Raw genomic sequence first — 14,424 nt, forward strand, 5'->3', positions numbered from 1 at the left:
TAGGGGAATTGTAGTTCAAAACATCTGCAGGGAGCCAGCCGTGGCTGTAGGGGAGTTGTAGTTCAAAACATCTGCAGGGAGCCAGCCGTGGCTGTATAAGAGTTATAGTTCAAAACATCTGGAGGATTCCAGGTTGCCAAAGGCTTGTATGTTTTGTCCCATTCCCACAAGTCATTGTGATTTATTTACTTATTTTACAAACAGAAATTCGCTTTATATTTTTTACAGTTAAAAACCATTTTACGTACAGTGGTACCTCGGGTTAAGTACTTAATTCGTTCTGGAGGTTCATTCTTAACCTGAAACTGTTCTTAACGTGAGGTACCACTTTAGCTAACGGGGCCTCCCGCTGTTGCCGTGCCGCCAGAGCACGATTTCTGTTCTCATCCTGAAGCAAAGTTCTTAACCCGAGGTAGTATTTCTGGGTTAGCAGAGTCTGTAACCTGAGGCGTATGTAACCCAAGGTACCACTGTATTTTACATCCTCATATATATATAAGTACACTTTTTGGGTTTGAAAACTCTGTGGCAAAATTCAGCGTGAAGCAGAGGGTTCGCTGCGACCTGTGCATTAGCCCAAGAAAAGGACAAATCAAGCCAGTTTGCTGAAAAATGTGGACTGAATGGAATCCTCAAATATTCCTAATTAGGATTAAAAGTTTCACACACACACACACAATCAATTACATTTCCACCCTTTTAATTGGAGAGGCACTTTTATTGTTGGACCACCTTCACACAAACCCATATATGAGGTGTGTTTGTGTTGGGGAGGGTATCCAGGAAGCTTTGACAGTCTCCGCGCCCCCAAGTGATACATTCAGATGACCATGCTTTCATTCAGGTACAGATGAAGCCCCTCTGCCCAGGTGTTTGGGGAGGGGTGAAATCTTTGGTGATACCTTATTTTAGCTTCTACGGCCTGTTTTATTTGTGATAGTTATTAATCTTGTAAGATGCCATTCGGTTTATTTTGTTTTAAGTTTTTATCGGTGTTAATTGCGTGCCACTCTGGAAACCTCCGACGGACGAATGAATGATTTAACGGGAAGACGTATTACATCCCCACAAGCAGATCAGGATTAATGCTGGACGAATGGCCCCCAGTACGTTTCCGAGCACAATTCAAAGTGCTGGTGTTGACCTTTAAAGCCCTAAACGGCCTCGGTCCTGTATACCTGAAGGAGCGTCTCCACCCCCATCGTTCTGCCCGGACGCTGAGGTCCAGCGCCGAGGGCCTTCTGGCGGTTCCCTCACTGCGAGAAGCAAAGCTACAGGGAACCAGGCAGAGGGCCTTCTCGGTGGTGGCGCCCGCCCTGTGGAATGCCCTCCCATCAGATGTCAAAGCGATAAACAACTACCTGACATTCAGAAGACATCTGAAGGCAGCCCTGTTCAGGGAAGTTTTTAATGTGTGATATTTTAGTGTTTTTTGGTTTCTATGGAAGCCGCCCAGAGTGGCTGGGGAAACCCAGCCAGATGGGCGGGGTACAAATAATAAATTATTATTATTATATTATTACATTGTTGTGCAACTGCCCTGTGGAACTCAATCCCATCAGAGATAAATAACTAGATAAGTTTTAGAAGGCATCTGAAGGCAGCCCTGTTTAGGGAAGGTTTTTAATTATTGGTGGCTTACTATGTTTTTATATCTGTTGCAAGCTGCCCAGAGTGGGGGAAGCCAGTCAGATGGGCGGGTGCAAATAATAAAATTAGCACCACCGTTAAATAGGTCAGAACAAATGCTAAATATAAAGACCTGATGCAACCTAACCTCCACATCCACTTTCTGCAAGCAAAACAGGGTGAATGCTCAGTAAACAGAGCGGCCCGAGGATTAAAACACCCAATTCTGCCTGGAATCGGAACTAGACCAAATAAATAAATACAGATCTGCAAAGCGAATTCTATCAGGACAGCTTTTCTGTTGGATGGACCTGAAATAACAGAGTGCATCTCCAGACATTGCTAAATCATAAGAACATGAGAAAAGTCTCCTGGATCAGGCCATTGGCGAATCTAGTCTAGTCACAGTGGCCACCCAGATGCTTCTATGGAAAACTCTGAAAGCTGGCTACAGTGGTACCTTGGTTCTCAAATGCCTTGGTACTCAAACAACTTGGAACCCAAACCCGGATGTAAGTGTTCCGGTTTGCGGACTTTTTTCGGAAGCCGAACATGCTCCGTTTGGAGTGCTACGCTCCCGTTTGAGTGTTACGCTGAGGTCTGTCTGTTTTTGCTATTTATTTTGCATTTTTGTGGCTTTTGTTTTTTTGTTTTTGTGACTGTGTGGAACCCAGTTCAGCTATTGATTGATTGTGTGACTTCAGTACATTGTTTATTGCTTTCATTTTATGGATCAATGGTCTCGTTAGATAGTAAAATTCCTATTAAATTCCTGTTTTAGGGCAGGCATGTCCAAATCCGGCATGCCGGTCGGTTTAATCCAGCCCCTGTGGCAGTTTATTTCCTGGGGTAAAATCCTAAGAAAAGCTAAAAAACATCAATCCTCAAAAAAGCTCAATTCCAACCCTTGAAAAAGCTCATCAACTTTGGGGTAAAATCATAAAAATAGCTCAACAACATCAATCCTTAAAATGGTCAACAACTTTGGTTGGCTCACTGGTCAGCCCCCACGGCCCTTCACTTCATCAAATCTGGCCCTCTTTGAAAAAAGTTTGGACACCACTGGTTTTAGGGGTTGTGTTTAAAAGTCTGTAACGGATTAATCCGTTGTGCATTACTTTCTATGGGAAAGTGTGCCTTGGTTTTGGAACGCTTTGGTTTTGGAACGGACTTCCGGAATGGATTAAGTTTGAGAACCAAGATACCACTGTATTGGGAAGCCATTCCTCCAGAGCGCCACCTGCAGCATGGACAAGCATGGGACAGAAAACTCCTCTCGTTCCGCTTGGCAGGGACCGAGTGAAACCGTGTGCGATCTAATTTTAGACCGGTGTTATTACAGGTCACAAGAGAGCCAGCTTGGAGCTCAAGCTGAGTGGCCGGTCACACGTGGAAGCTGCAAAAATAAAATTGGGGGAAGGGGGGGGAGAGAAGACTGGCGGTCACATGACAGCATCACATGAAGAGGAGGTTTGCGCAAGGAACGATCCGTTTTGTTTTCAGTTTGGTCGAGAGCACTGAAATAGTTTGTGCGCCCCGCTTTGACAAAAAAGCAAAACCAATGCGTTGCTTTAGCGTTTCCTTCCTTGCGGCACCTCACACCCCCCACCCGGTGTCAACTGCCAGCTCCCCAGACAGATATATTGGACAGCACCATAGTGGATCTGGTGGCATTATTTTTACACTAGAGGAATCTCATCAGTGATTGAGCAGGTTAAATTGCAAGATGCATGTTCACAGTTCAGTCGGTTCATGCAAGGAGTCTACCACCTCCAGAGGGAGTCCAGCTCTTACTGTCAGAAAGTTCTTCCTGATGTTGAGTCGGAATCTCCTTTCTTGTAACTTGAAGTCATGGGTTCAAGTCCTACCCTCTAGAGCTGGAGAAAACCAGCTTTCTTATGCCCACTTTGGGAACCACCGATCTCTTGCTTTGACATGCTCTCTCACACGCTGCTCAGTCCATGATTTCATGCTATGTGAGCATTATTTATGGAACATTCATTAAATGTACAGTGGTATCTCGGGTTAAGTACGTTCATTCCAGAGGTCCGTTCTTAACCTGAAACTGTTCTTAACCTGAAGCACCACTTTAGCTAATGGGGCCTCCTGCTGTCGCTGCGCCGCTGGAGCACGATTTCTGTTCTCATCCTGAAGCAAAGTTCTTAACCCGAGGTTAAGATGCTGTCTAGCTTTGTCATTGCTTTTCTCCCAAGAATTCCTAATGCTACACTGCTGCTATTGGGAGCTTTCTCCTGCTGTAAAGTGTGCAACCAGCCAATTCCTTCGTTATTCACCCCACACACATGGGTCGCAGGAATTCATATTTTCCTCCCACAAAATCTGCTCATCACTGCTAATAGCCGCCGATAGCCCTTTCCTCCATGACTGTGTGATGGTGATTACAGGCACAAGCCAATAAGGACCCTCTGCTGTCATCTGTTACCCAGTTCCGACTGAGCTGTGTCAAAAGTCTGCAAGATTTTTCTTAGCTTCAGTATAAAAACTTCTCTGTGAGCCTTGGAAAGCAAGGATGGTGCCTTCACATCCCCTCCACTAGCCCTGAGATGTTGCATAATTTACCCTCAGGTTAGGACAGCTAAAAAAGGCATTCCAGAGAGATGCTGCCAATTTATTTGTAGACAGACTATCGGTCTGACTCCCTCTTCATTCTTGTTGACTTCTCTTAACAGGATTTGAAGATGAGCAACCAAGATGGTTTAGTTTGCTGGGGCTATGTTTTCCAGAAAGTGTATGTGCGTTATTTTTCCCTTTTCTCCCTTAAACTGCCTCTTCTTAGACTACCATCGCCTTCTAGCTTTCCCCAACAGTGTGCCCTTCCAGATGTGTTGGGACCACACCTCTAAACTGAAAACAAGAGCGTAATAAAACAGCAATTTTAAGGCCTGTCTGCTAACAAGCAGAGCTCTTAAATGCGCCTCGGTAACGGTGTGTAGGAATAAGACCTCATTTGCTGCTGCTATGATATTCTTGGATTCCTAGCGCTGTGTTTTCCTTCTTCATTCTTACCAAAATAATCCTCGTGGTCTTTAATTATACTCCTGGCTCCTTGTTATAAATTGCTGTCTTGTTTACAAATGGTAAAAAAAAAGACGAAGAAATCACTAGGGGGTTTTCTGTGCGTGCGCTCATTGATTCTTCCACCTGCCACATTTCTTTGCGTTGCTCATTCACATTCTTACGAAAGCTAAAAGTCTATCGAGGGCAGCCACCTTCCTGTGAAACTTCCAACTCTCAAGGCAGCGGTGGCGGCGTTTTGGTTATTTTGGAGCACCTGACTCGCAAGAGATCGTCCCACCGGTATGGGGTGTCTTTTGATCAGTGTTCCCCAAATGTTCCGTACCTGGAGCACATCCGCTTTCCTGGATTTTAGTTCTGCATTCAAAGAGAGAGGGAGCCTGATAATATTGCTAAGCCACTATGCAGAACTGGATAAATTAACTGGAAGGATTCGAAACCTGTGGGATCAGAGATTCTTAGAAGACTGGAGTAAACATACGAACTATTTGAAAAGTAATAGAAATGAACGGGTTACGCTAGTAGGACTGCAAGAAGTTTTGTAAGGAGAATTATATGAAATATTACAAGAAAGACTATGAGGAGAATTATTAGTTGATGACAATTAAGAGTGATAGACGTATTAAGAAATGCAGAATAAGTGATAAAAGATGGGAAATCATCAGAGGTGTTGACGGAAGTCTAAAATAATGTATAAGAAAAGAAGTTATGTTATGTGATTGTTGGAAATGATATGTTAAGAAAACTTATATATATATATATATGTGTGTGTGTGTGTGTGTGTGTGTATTATAATAATTAATAATTAATCAATAAAATAAATAAATAAATAATACACACAAACCGTATTTTTTGCTCTATAAGACTCACTTTTTCCCTCTTGCTGTTCTGGCTTCTGAGATTCAGAATATTTTTTTTCTTGTTTTCCTCCTCCAAAAACTAGGTGCATCTAATGGTCTGGTGTGTCTTATAGAGCAAAAAATATGGTACAGTGGTGCCTCGCAAGACGAAATTAATCCGTTCCGCGAGTCTCTTCGTCTTGCGGTTTTTTCGTCTTGCGAAGCACGGCTATTAGCGGCTATTAACGGCTATTAACGGCTTAGCGGCTATTAACGGCTTAGCGGCTGTAAGAAAAAGGAAACAAACTCGCAAGAACTCGCAAGACGTTTTCGTCTTGCGAAGCAAGCCCATAGGGAAATTCGTCTTGCGAAGCACCTCAAAAAACGAAAAACCCTTTCGTCGAGCGAGTTTTTCGTCTTGCGAGGCATTCGTCTTGCGGGGCACCACTGTATCTATAAAATATTGCTAAGCCACTCTTTCCCAGAGTGGTTCAACAATCAGTCCTAGTTCACCGGGAACTTCTGTGACGAGAAACAGGGATGTCCTAACAGCTCTCTGCACCCTTAGCAAACTACAACTCCCAGAATACCTTGGGGGAAGAAGCCATGACTGTTTAAAGTGGTTTCATGGTGCTTTTCAATGTGTGGTATGAATGCGGCCTTAGTCAGGGAGCAAGCTGATGTTGTGACTTTATACTGCGGTTCCCTTGATCAGAGGGACTTCAGCTTGTGTCTTGCACCTGAGTGTGAATGTGTCTGGTTGTGAACACACTCCTAGCCATGCTTACAGAAAACAACGTTCAGCTTCTGCCATAACCTGCACCCATCCTGCCTATAAGGGATTTGTGTAGATCACTTAAGTGCTGGAATTTTGCTGACCATGTTGAGATGCTTAGACGTAAAAGCCGAAGGTGTCGATTATATACAGCTGACAGGAACTGCCTTTATGCTGAGAGGAAATTTCTGCTGGGCTTCTACCAAAACTGTATGTGAAGTCTGCCGAAAGCACAATGACCAACCTGCTGCCGTTCAGGTTTATCCCCTGCACCAAGAAAGGTCAAAGGTTAGGTGAGATAGGAGTCGGACTCCATCAGCATCTGGTGGGCACCAGGTTGGGAAAGAATACAATGAATGGTAAAGTTCAAGTTAGTATCAATGGACATTCAAGGCTTCTGAGGTGCAGCTGATTGGTGGAGAGGAATTTCAGAAGTGCTGCCATTGGCCTGAAAGCCAAGATCCATCCCTGAGCCTTGACTTAACTGGAGAAAATGAGAGAAAGGAGGTGTTGAGAAATGAGTGAATATATTATTGTAAGAGGGGCTTGGTGTGGATGATGCCTTTGCGTGACATCCAAGCCTGTCATTTTATATCTATACGTTGGGAGCCAGCAGCTGAAGGAACTTCTGGAGTAGTCAACGTAATTTCTTTAATGCCCCTAGACCATGGGTAGGCAAACTAAGGCCCAGGGGCCAGATTTGGCCCAATCGCCTTCTCAATCCGGCCCGCAGACAGTACGGGAATCAGCGTGTTTTTACATGAGTAAAATGTGTGCTTTTATTTTAAATGGATCTCTGGGTTATTTGTAGGGCATAGGAATTCGTTCATTTCCCTCCCCAAAATATAGTCCGGCCCCCCACAAGTTCTGAGGGACGGTGGACTGGCCCCCTGCTGAAAAAGTTTGCAGACCCCTGCCCAAGACAAACCTGTTAAGCATCCTTTTTACATGTTTAAAGGGTTGGTCAGGTACAGACATGTTGCCATAGAAACAACTCAATAATAGTGCCTTCAGAAAGAGGCGGAAAGCCTCGCTCTCCCATACCTGGCTGGATGCCACTCATCCTAGGGCAGTGATGGCAAACCTTTTAGAGACCCGAGTGCCCAAACTGCAACCCAAAACCCACTTATTTATTGCAAAGTGCCAACGCAGCAATTTAACCTGAATACTGAGGTTTTAGTTTAGAAAAAAACAACTCATCCATTAAGATCTTCTGCCTTAAAAGAAAAAACACAATAACAGAGCTTTCAACGACGCAAACAACTTTTTATTGAAAGGCAAAAGCTTGCATTTGGCATGCTTTTGAGCAATTCATGTGATTTTTGCTGTTGTGCACATGCTGATAATTTGTCTAACCTTGCTGAACTCAAGGCGGCTTACTCCCAAGTAGGAACAACAGACTTGCGGGAGGCCCTGGCACATCAAAAGTCTGCGCCTGCTCAGCCAGGGTTAGGTAAAGGTAAAAGGACCCCTAACCATTAGGTCCAGTTTTGACCGACTCTGGGATTGCGGCGCTCATCTCGCTTTATTGGCCGAGGGAGCCGGCGTACAGCTTCCGGGTCATGTGGCCAGTGTTGAATAGTGGGTAGACATGGCAGACGACACAGCGATTTCTCCAAAGCAGCTCTTTATTTGTAAGCTGGAACAGAACTGATCAGCAAACAGCTCAGCCGGCCTGCTTTTATAGGCAGCCGGCTGTCAACATTGTAGCAACAACAACCCAGGGTTTCCCACCTAAAATAACTGACGTGGACCTGAGTGAAAACTACCTACAGTATCCCCCTGCTGGCCCAGGGTGAGAACTTCAGTACATAACAGCCAGCATGACTAAGCTGCTTCTGGCGAACCAGAGCAGCGCACGGAAATGCCGTTTACCTTCCCACCGGAGTGGTACCTATTTATCTACTTGCACTTTGACGTGCTTTCGAATTGCTAGGTTGGCAGGAGCTGGGACTGAGCAACAGGATGCTCACCCCGTCGTGGGGATTCGAACCGCCGACCTTCTGATCGGCAAGTCCTAGGCTCGGTGGTTTAACCCACAGCGCCACCCGTGTCCCCTTGTATGTATATATGTAAAGACAACTGTATATCATAAAGGCACCACAGCCTCCAGTGATCTCACCCTATACTGAGACCAAGGGAGGTGCTGGCACCCCCGAAGTCTCTCGCAGCTGCTTCAAGATGAGGATGCAAGTAACATTGCATTTTGAGGTGTGCCTCCAGTTTCAATCTAGAAAGCACCGTGCTCAGGTATAAAAAATCTAGGAAGTCCTAAAGCAGTGTTAATCAAAGTGACCAGTACCACCCCCTGGGGGGCAGTGGGATCACCTGGGGGGGCGCTAAGGGGCAAGGATACTCCAGGAAAAGGTGCAAAAGACTATTAGACCTTGAAAAGCTGGATCATCGAGTTCATCAGTTTTGTTGAATTAATTAAATTACATAGTCTTACTGTATTTTTTCGCTCCATAAGATGCACCTGAACATAAGACGCACCTAGTTTTTAGAGGGGGAATGCAAAATATTCTTTAAACACTGACAGTTTGCCCTTCTCCCTCCTCGAGGAAAAGCCCCCCAAGAGCCGCACACACGCTCCGGGTGGCTCTTTAAAGGGAGCGCGGCTCTTGGGGGCTTTTGTGGGAGGAAGGGACAGAGCGCGGCTAAGCCAGAAGCTAGAACAGCGAGAGGGAGTGCTGCGCAGCGATCCCTCTCGCTGTTCTGGCTTCTGGGATAGCTGCATAGCCTGCATTTGCTCCATAAGACGCACACACATTTCCCCTTACTTTTTAGGAGGGGAAAAGTGCGTCTTATAGAGCGAAAAATACAGTAATTGGATTTTGAATAAACGCACCGTTGCTGTTAATTGTGCTAATATCTTCCTGGGTGGGCTGTGCAAACAGCTGTTTATGAATAATGCTTTTTGTACGGTGGGGGGGGCACTGGCATGAGTTTATGGAACCAAGGGAATGGTACCCCAAAAGAAATTCAGGAACCACTGTCTGAAAGACTTATTGAAGGCTGTGTGTGTGTGTGTGTGTGTGTGTGTGTGTGTTAGATCTGATTAGAAGCTACCCTGAACTGGCCAGTTGGATTTTCAGCTGGCGGTGTTTTGTGCCCGGGGGGGGGGGGGTGCGTTGTCGGCCATGAAACATGAGGAGAGAGCTCTGTGTATTTGGGGCATGCCTGTGATGTCGGAGGCGGTTCCATGACCGCCATAGGACTGTGTGGGTTTGGGCGATTTAAGCACAAATGTGCCGCTGGACCGAGATGCTTGCCATTCTTTTTCTCCTACACGTCTTTCCGCTTCCTTCCTTCCTTCCTTCTGCAGCAGCTCCTTGCTTTTCTGCCCCCACTTTTATCTGTGAACCTGCCATAACCCCCATGCAGAGACATTTGGCTCTGTGTCAGCTTTCCAAGTGGAATTTGCACAATCTTAGGATAAGGGCAGCGATGGTGGGTGTAAACCTGGACAACCCAGAATGGCAATGAGAATTATGAATGGTTCTGGGGACGCGGGTGGCGCTGTGGGTTAAACCACAGAGCCTAGGACTTGCTGATCAGAAGGTTGGCGGTTCGAATCCCCGTGACGGGGTGAGCTCCCGTTGCTCGGTCCCTGCTCCGTCAACCTAGCAGTTGTTAATTCTGAATTTGTTATATCCACCATAAAAAACCCCCAAATATAAAATAATCAGGGTGTGTAACAGGTAAGTAGTTATTTTCTTCCCCTGGTCCACAAATGATCAATACAGGTCTGTGTGGATTAGTGACCCTCGCATATCTTTCCTGACTGTATCTTGTGCCAGTGGCAACAGAGCAGCTGACACAGGTGTGATTTCTTTATTTTATTCGTTATTTTTATTTTACTTATTAATTTTGTATACTGTCCTATGCCCGTAGGTCTCAGGGCGGTTCACAACACAAAACTGCAATATAAAAAACACAGAATACATAATAAAAACCAAAAACAACCCAATACAGTGGACGCTTGGGTTGCGAACGTGATCCGTGCGGGAAGCATGTTCGCAACCCGCAGCGCTGCGTCTGCGCACACACGGGTCGCAATTCGGCACTTCTGCGCATGCACAAAGCACTATTTAGCGCTTCTGCGCATGCACAAGCGCCGAAACCTGCAAGTAACTCATTCCGGTACTTCCAGGTTCGGCGCAGTGCGCAACGCGAAATCGCACAACCTGACAAGTCTGTAACCCGAGGTATGGCTGTAATCCTCCCTCCCCCAACATATTATTCTATTTATTAAAATTTTAGGTCATCTATTAAATTTCTTTAATCTTCCTGATTGCAATAACAGGCTGAGAAAATCAGCGCCTGGGCGTTCTGTGTGACTCAGAAGTCTGCACACTCCCAGCAGAGAGATCAAGTCACCTCTTTGGTTTGGTTTTGCACTCCCTTTTCTTCTTCCGCTTTGTGGGAGGAGGGGAAAAGAAACTAGAGTGCGTTGTTGCTTATTCTGCAGGGATCGGCCTCGCAAAGCCGCCTCGGTGCGTCTGAATCTCCTTATTTTCTCACTCGGGCGGTTTGCTGATTTCACAACTCTCTTTCTCCCCCCCCCCCTTCCCTGACGCAACAGGAATCATTAACCAGTGGCAGCAGGAATCAAAGGACAAGGTGATTTCCCTCTTGCTAACCCACCTGCCTCTCCTGAAGCCGGGGAACATCGAGGCGAAAGTGGAGTACATGAAGCTCCTTCCCAAAATCCTGGCTCACTCCATCGAACACAACCAGCACATAGAGGAGAGCAGGCAGCTCCTGTCCTACGCCCTGATCCACCCCGCCACGTCCCTGGAGGACAGGAGCGCCCTGGCCATGTGGCTGAACCACCTGGAGGACCGCACATCGCTGGGCACCTACGGGAGCCAGGGCAGGGGCCGGTCCGACTCGGTCGATTACGGGCCGTCGCACTACTATCACCAAAGACAGAACTCGGACGATAAGCTCAACGGGTGGCAGAGCTCGCGGGACTCCGGCATCTGCGTCAACGCCTCGAGCTGGCAGGATAAGAACCTGGGCTGCGAGAACGGCCACCTCCCTCTCTATTCCTCCTCTTCCGTCCCCGCGACAATCAACACGATCGGAACGGGCACGGGCACAAGTAAGTCGCGGCTGGCGGTCTCGGGGGGCGTGTGGGAGGGCTCTTTCCTTTTCCCCCAGTAGCACCGCACTGAGCAAACTTGAACAAAACAGCGTATAACTCGAGGGGAAAGAAGCCTAAATTAGGGTCTGGGCTGGTGGAGAACAGGGTCAGGTTCAGTTAGGCAGCCGGGGGAGTGTCACAGCTACGCAGCCAATCAGAGCACGTGTTGCCTCTGTCAAGCATCCCTGGTTGCTAAGCAACCCCTCCACCACCATCCCTTGGCTAAGTGGGCTTACCTAGCATTGTATTAACCCTTTAAGTTACAAGCCGAATGATCCCAGCTGTGGCCCTTCCGGCAGGTTTACATGTCCCGTCCCACTTCCTATTCCTAAATAAATATTGGTATTTGAAGGTTTTCAGAACGTGGCAACAGCCATGGTGACAAACATCCATTAGGGTTCCAAGCAAGGAAGGAGGGAGTGGAATTGTGTAGGTCTCCTGTGTTGCACCAATTTGCTGCAAAGATCTAAATGCAGCAGCGACTTCTCCTGGAGAAGCCTAGTTGAAATATGTGAGAGTTGTCTGAGGACTCCAGGGTGCTCATTCATTTCAGTGGGGATACGGGTGGCACTGTGGTTTAAACCACTGAGCCTCTGGGGCTTGCCGATCAGAAGGTCAGCAGTTCAAATCCCCCATTGCTCAGGCCCAGCTCTTGCCAACCTAGCAGTTCAAAAGCACGCCAGTGCAAGTAGATAAATAGGTACCGCTGCAGCGGGAAGGTAAACGGCGTTTCCATGCATTCTGGCACACATCACAGTGTCCCGTTGCGCCAGAAGCGGTTTAGTCCTGCTGGCCACATGACCCGGAAAGCTGTCTGTGGACAAACGCCGGCTCCCTCGGCCTGAAAACAAGATGAGTTCCGCAACCCCATAGTAGCCTTTAAATGGACCTAACGGTCAGGGGTCCCTTTACCTTTACCTATGACACTTTAGAGTGTTCAGAGTGCTTCTTGCCATAGCTGTCAACGTTTCCCTTTTTCTAAGGAAAATTCCCTTATTCCGAATAGGATTCCTCGCAAGAAAAGGGAAAAGTTGACCGCTATGCTTCTTGTCTAGCCACCAGAAGCGGCTTAGTCCTGCTGGCCACATGACCCGGAAAGCTGTCTGCAGACAAATGCCGGCTCCCTCGGCCTGAAAAGCGAGATGAGCACCGCAACCCCAGAGTCGCCTTTGACTGGACTTAACCCTCCAGGGCTCTTTTACCTACCCAATGGTTAGGCATGGGAGCTGGTATTGGACAACAATCAGAGACCCACAGCTGCCCCACTCCTGATTTAAATTGGCACTGTTTGTGCTGCTTCCAGAGGAGCCGCCATGTCTGGCGACTGCAACAAAAACAAAGGAATATTGTAGCTTCACCAATTCATTGCAGTTTATATTTACAATCCAGTGGCTTTTTGTTTTGTGGTTTGCATGGCATAATCATAGAATCGTAGAGTTGTAGAGTTAGAAGGGATCCTGAGGGTCATCTAGTCCAACCCCCTGCCATGCAGGAATCTCAGCCAAAGCATCCATGACAGATGTCCATCAAACCTCTTCTTAAAAGAGAAGGAAGGAGAGTCCACAACCTCCCAGCCTTTCCCCTGTTGAACAGCTCTTACAGTCAGAAAGTTCTTCCTGCTGTTTAGTTTGAACCTCCTTTCTTGCAAATTTACAATGAATGAATAAATTTCATAGAATCGTAGGATTTCTCCCCCCCCCCAATAATCTTTATTAGTTTTTCAATTAGGTACTCCACATACAGTGCCCCGCAAGACGAATGCCTCGCAAGATGAAAAACTCGCAAGACGAAAGAGTTTTCCGTTTTTTGAGTCGTTCCGCAAGACAAATTTCCCTATGGGCTTGCTTCGCAAGATGAAACGTCTTGCAAGTTCTTGCGAGTTTGTTTCCTTTTTCTTAAAGCTGCTAAGCCGTTAATAGCCGCTAAGCCGCTAATAGCCGTGCTTCGCAAGACGAAAAAACCGCAAGACGAAGAGACTCGCGGAACAGATTAATTTCGTCTTGCGAGGCACCACTGTACACATATTGTATTACATTTTACATTTATACTTCAATTCTTGTTGTCTGTCTGTATTCATTTACAACTACTCTTAGTTATATTACTTTCCTTATTTTGCTTCTTATTATTTTCATTATCCATCACTTTTCTTAATCTTTCCCGTTACGAGGTTTATTTCCAATTCTACTGGTTTCGCTATTTCATCTTATCTTTCCTATATACGACATAAATTTTTCCCATTCTTTCTGAAATGTTTCCTTGCCCTGTTGTCGAATTTGAATCACAAACTGACGTGGAGAGGTGGCCAACTAAACTGAACTTTGGAAAAATGAGAAACCGAGGAACCGAAATGGATAAATGGATAGATTCAACCATCCTTAAATAGAACTCTCATCAGCCCCAGCTCGTCATTGTCAAATGATGGTCCACAGTGTCTGACTAAGGTTCTCTGGGGACTCAGGAAGGAGACATTCTCTATCTTACCTGGAGATGCCAAGTTAAGATCTACCTGTGAAGGAGGACTTTATATATTCCCTGCCCCCTTTTCTCTTGGTTCTCTGTTTTTGTTTAGATTAGTTTGTTCTTTTATTGCAATGTATTATGAAAAATCTTTTTTTTTTTTAAAGGAGTAATTCCCATTGAATTAAATGGCGCTTACTCCTAGGTAATTGGGGTTCGGATCCCATCCTTTGCAAAAAAAAAAAGAGAGAGTCTCGTGGCACACCTTAAAGACGAGTTAATTCATAACGACAGACGCTTGCGAGAACTACTACTCGCTTCATGACAATAATTAACAGTAGTGATAATTAATATTGATGGCAATTAAACTGAGTAGGAAGTTGAGATGGTGCTTTGGGTCGAGGTGACCTAAAAATAACCGAAGCTATTTTCCAATCTGGACTTTCTCTCCTCCCCCCCCCCCCCAAAAAAAATCCTGTCTCCATATCTGGCCTGGGGTAGTGATCGAGGTTTTATCCTTTTAAAGGGGCTCTTTAAGA

The 14,424-nt window shown here is 46.1% G+C and overlaps 1 protein-coding gene across 2 annotated transcripts in view; it reads left to right on the forward strand.

The window, feature by feature from the left end:
• SAMD4A (sterile alpha motif domain containing 4A) overlaps positions 1-14,424 on the forward strand; it is a 135,586-nt gene that overhangs the window by 58,940 nt on the left and 62,222 nt on the right. For both annotated transcript variants that reach the window (XM_028726262.2, XM_028726174.2), the window contains exon 3: positions 10,865-11,386. In XM_028726262.2, coding sequence (XP_028582095.2) covers positions 10,865-11,386 — 522 coding nt within the window. The remainder of the gene's footprint in view (positions 1-10,864; positions 11,387-14,424) is intronic.

The sequence above is a fragment of the Podarcis muralis genome, chromosome 1, assembly GCF_964188315.1.
Source record: "Podarcis muralis chromosome 1, rPodMur119.hap1.1, whole genome shotgun sequence".
Lineage (NCBI taxonomy): Eukaryota > Metazoa > Chordata > Lepidosauria > Squamata > Lacertidae > Podarcis > Podarcis muralis.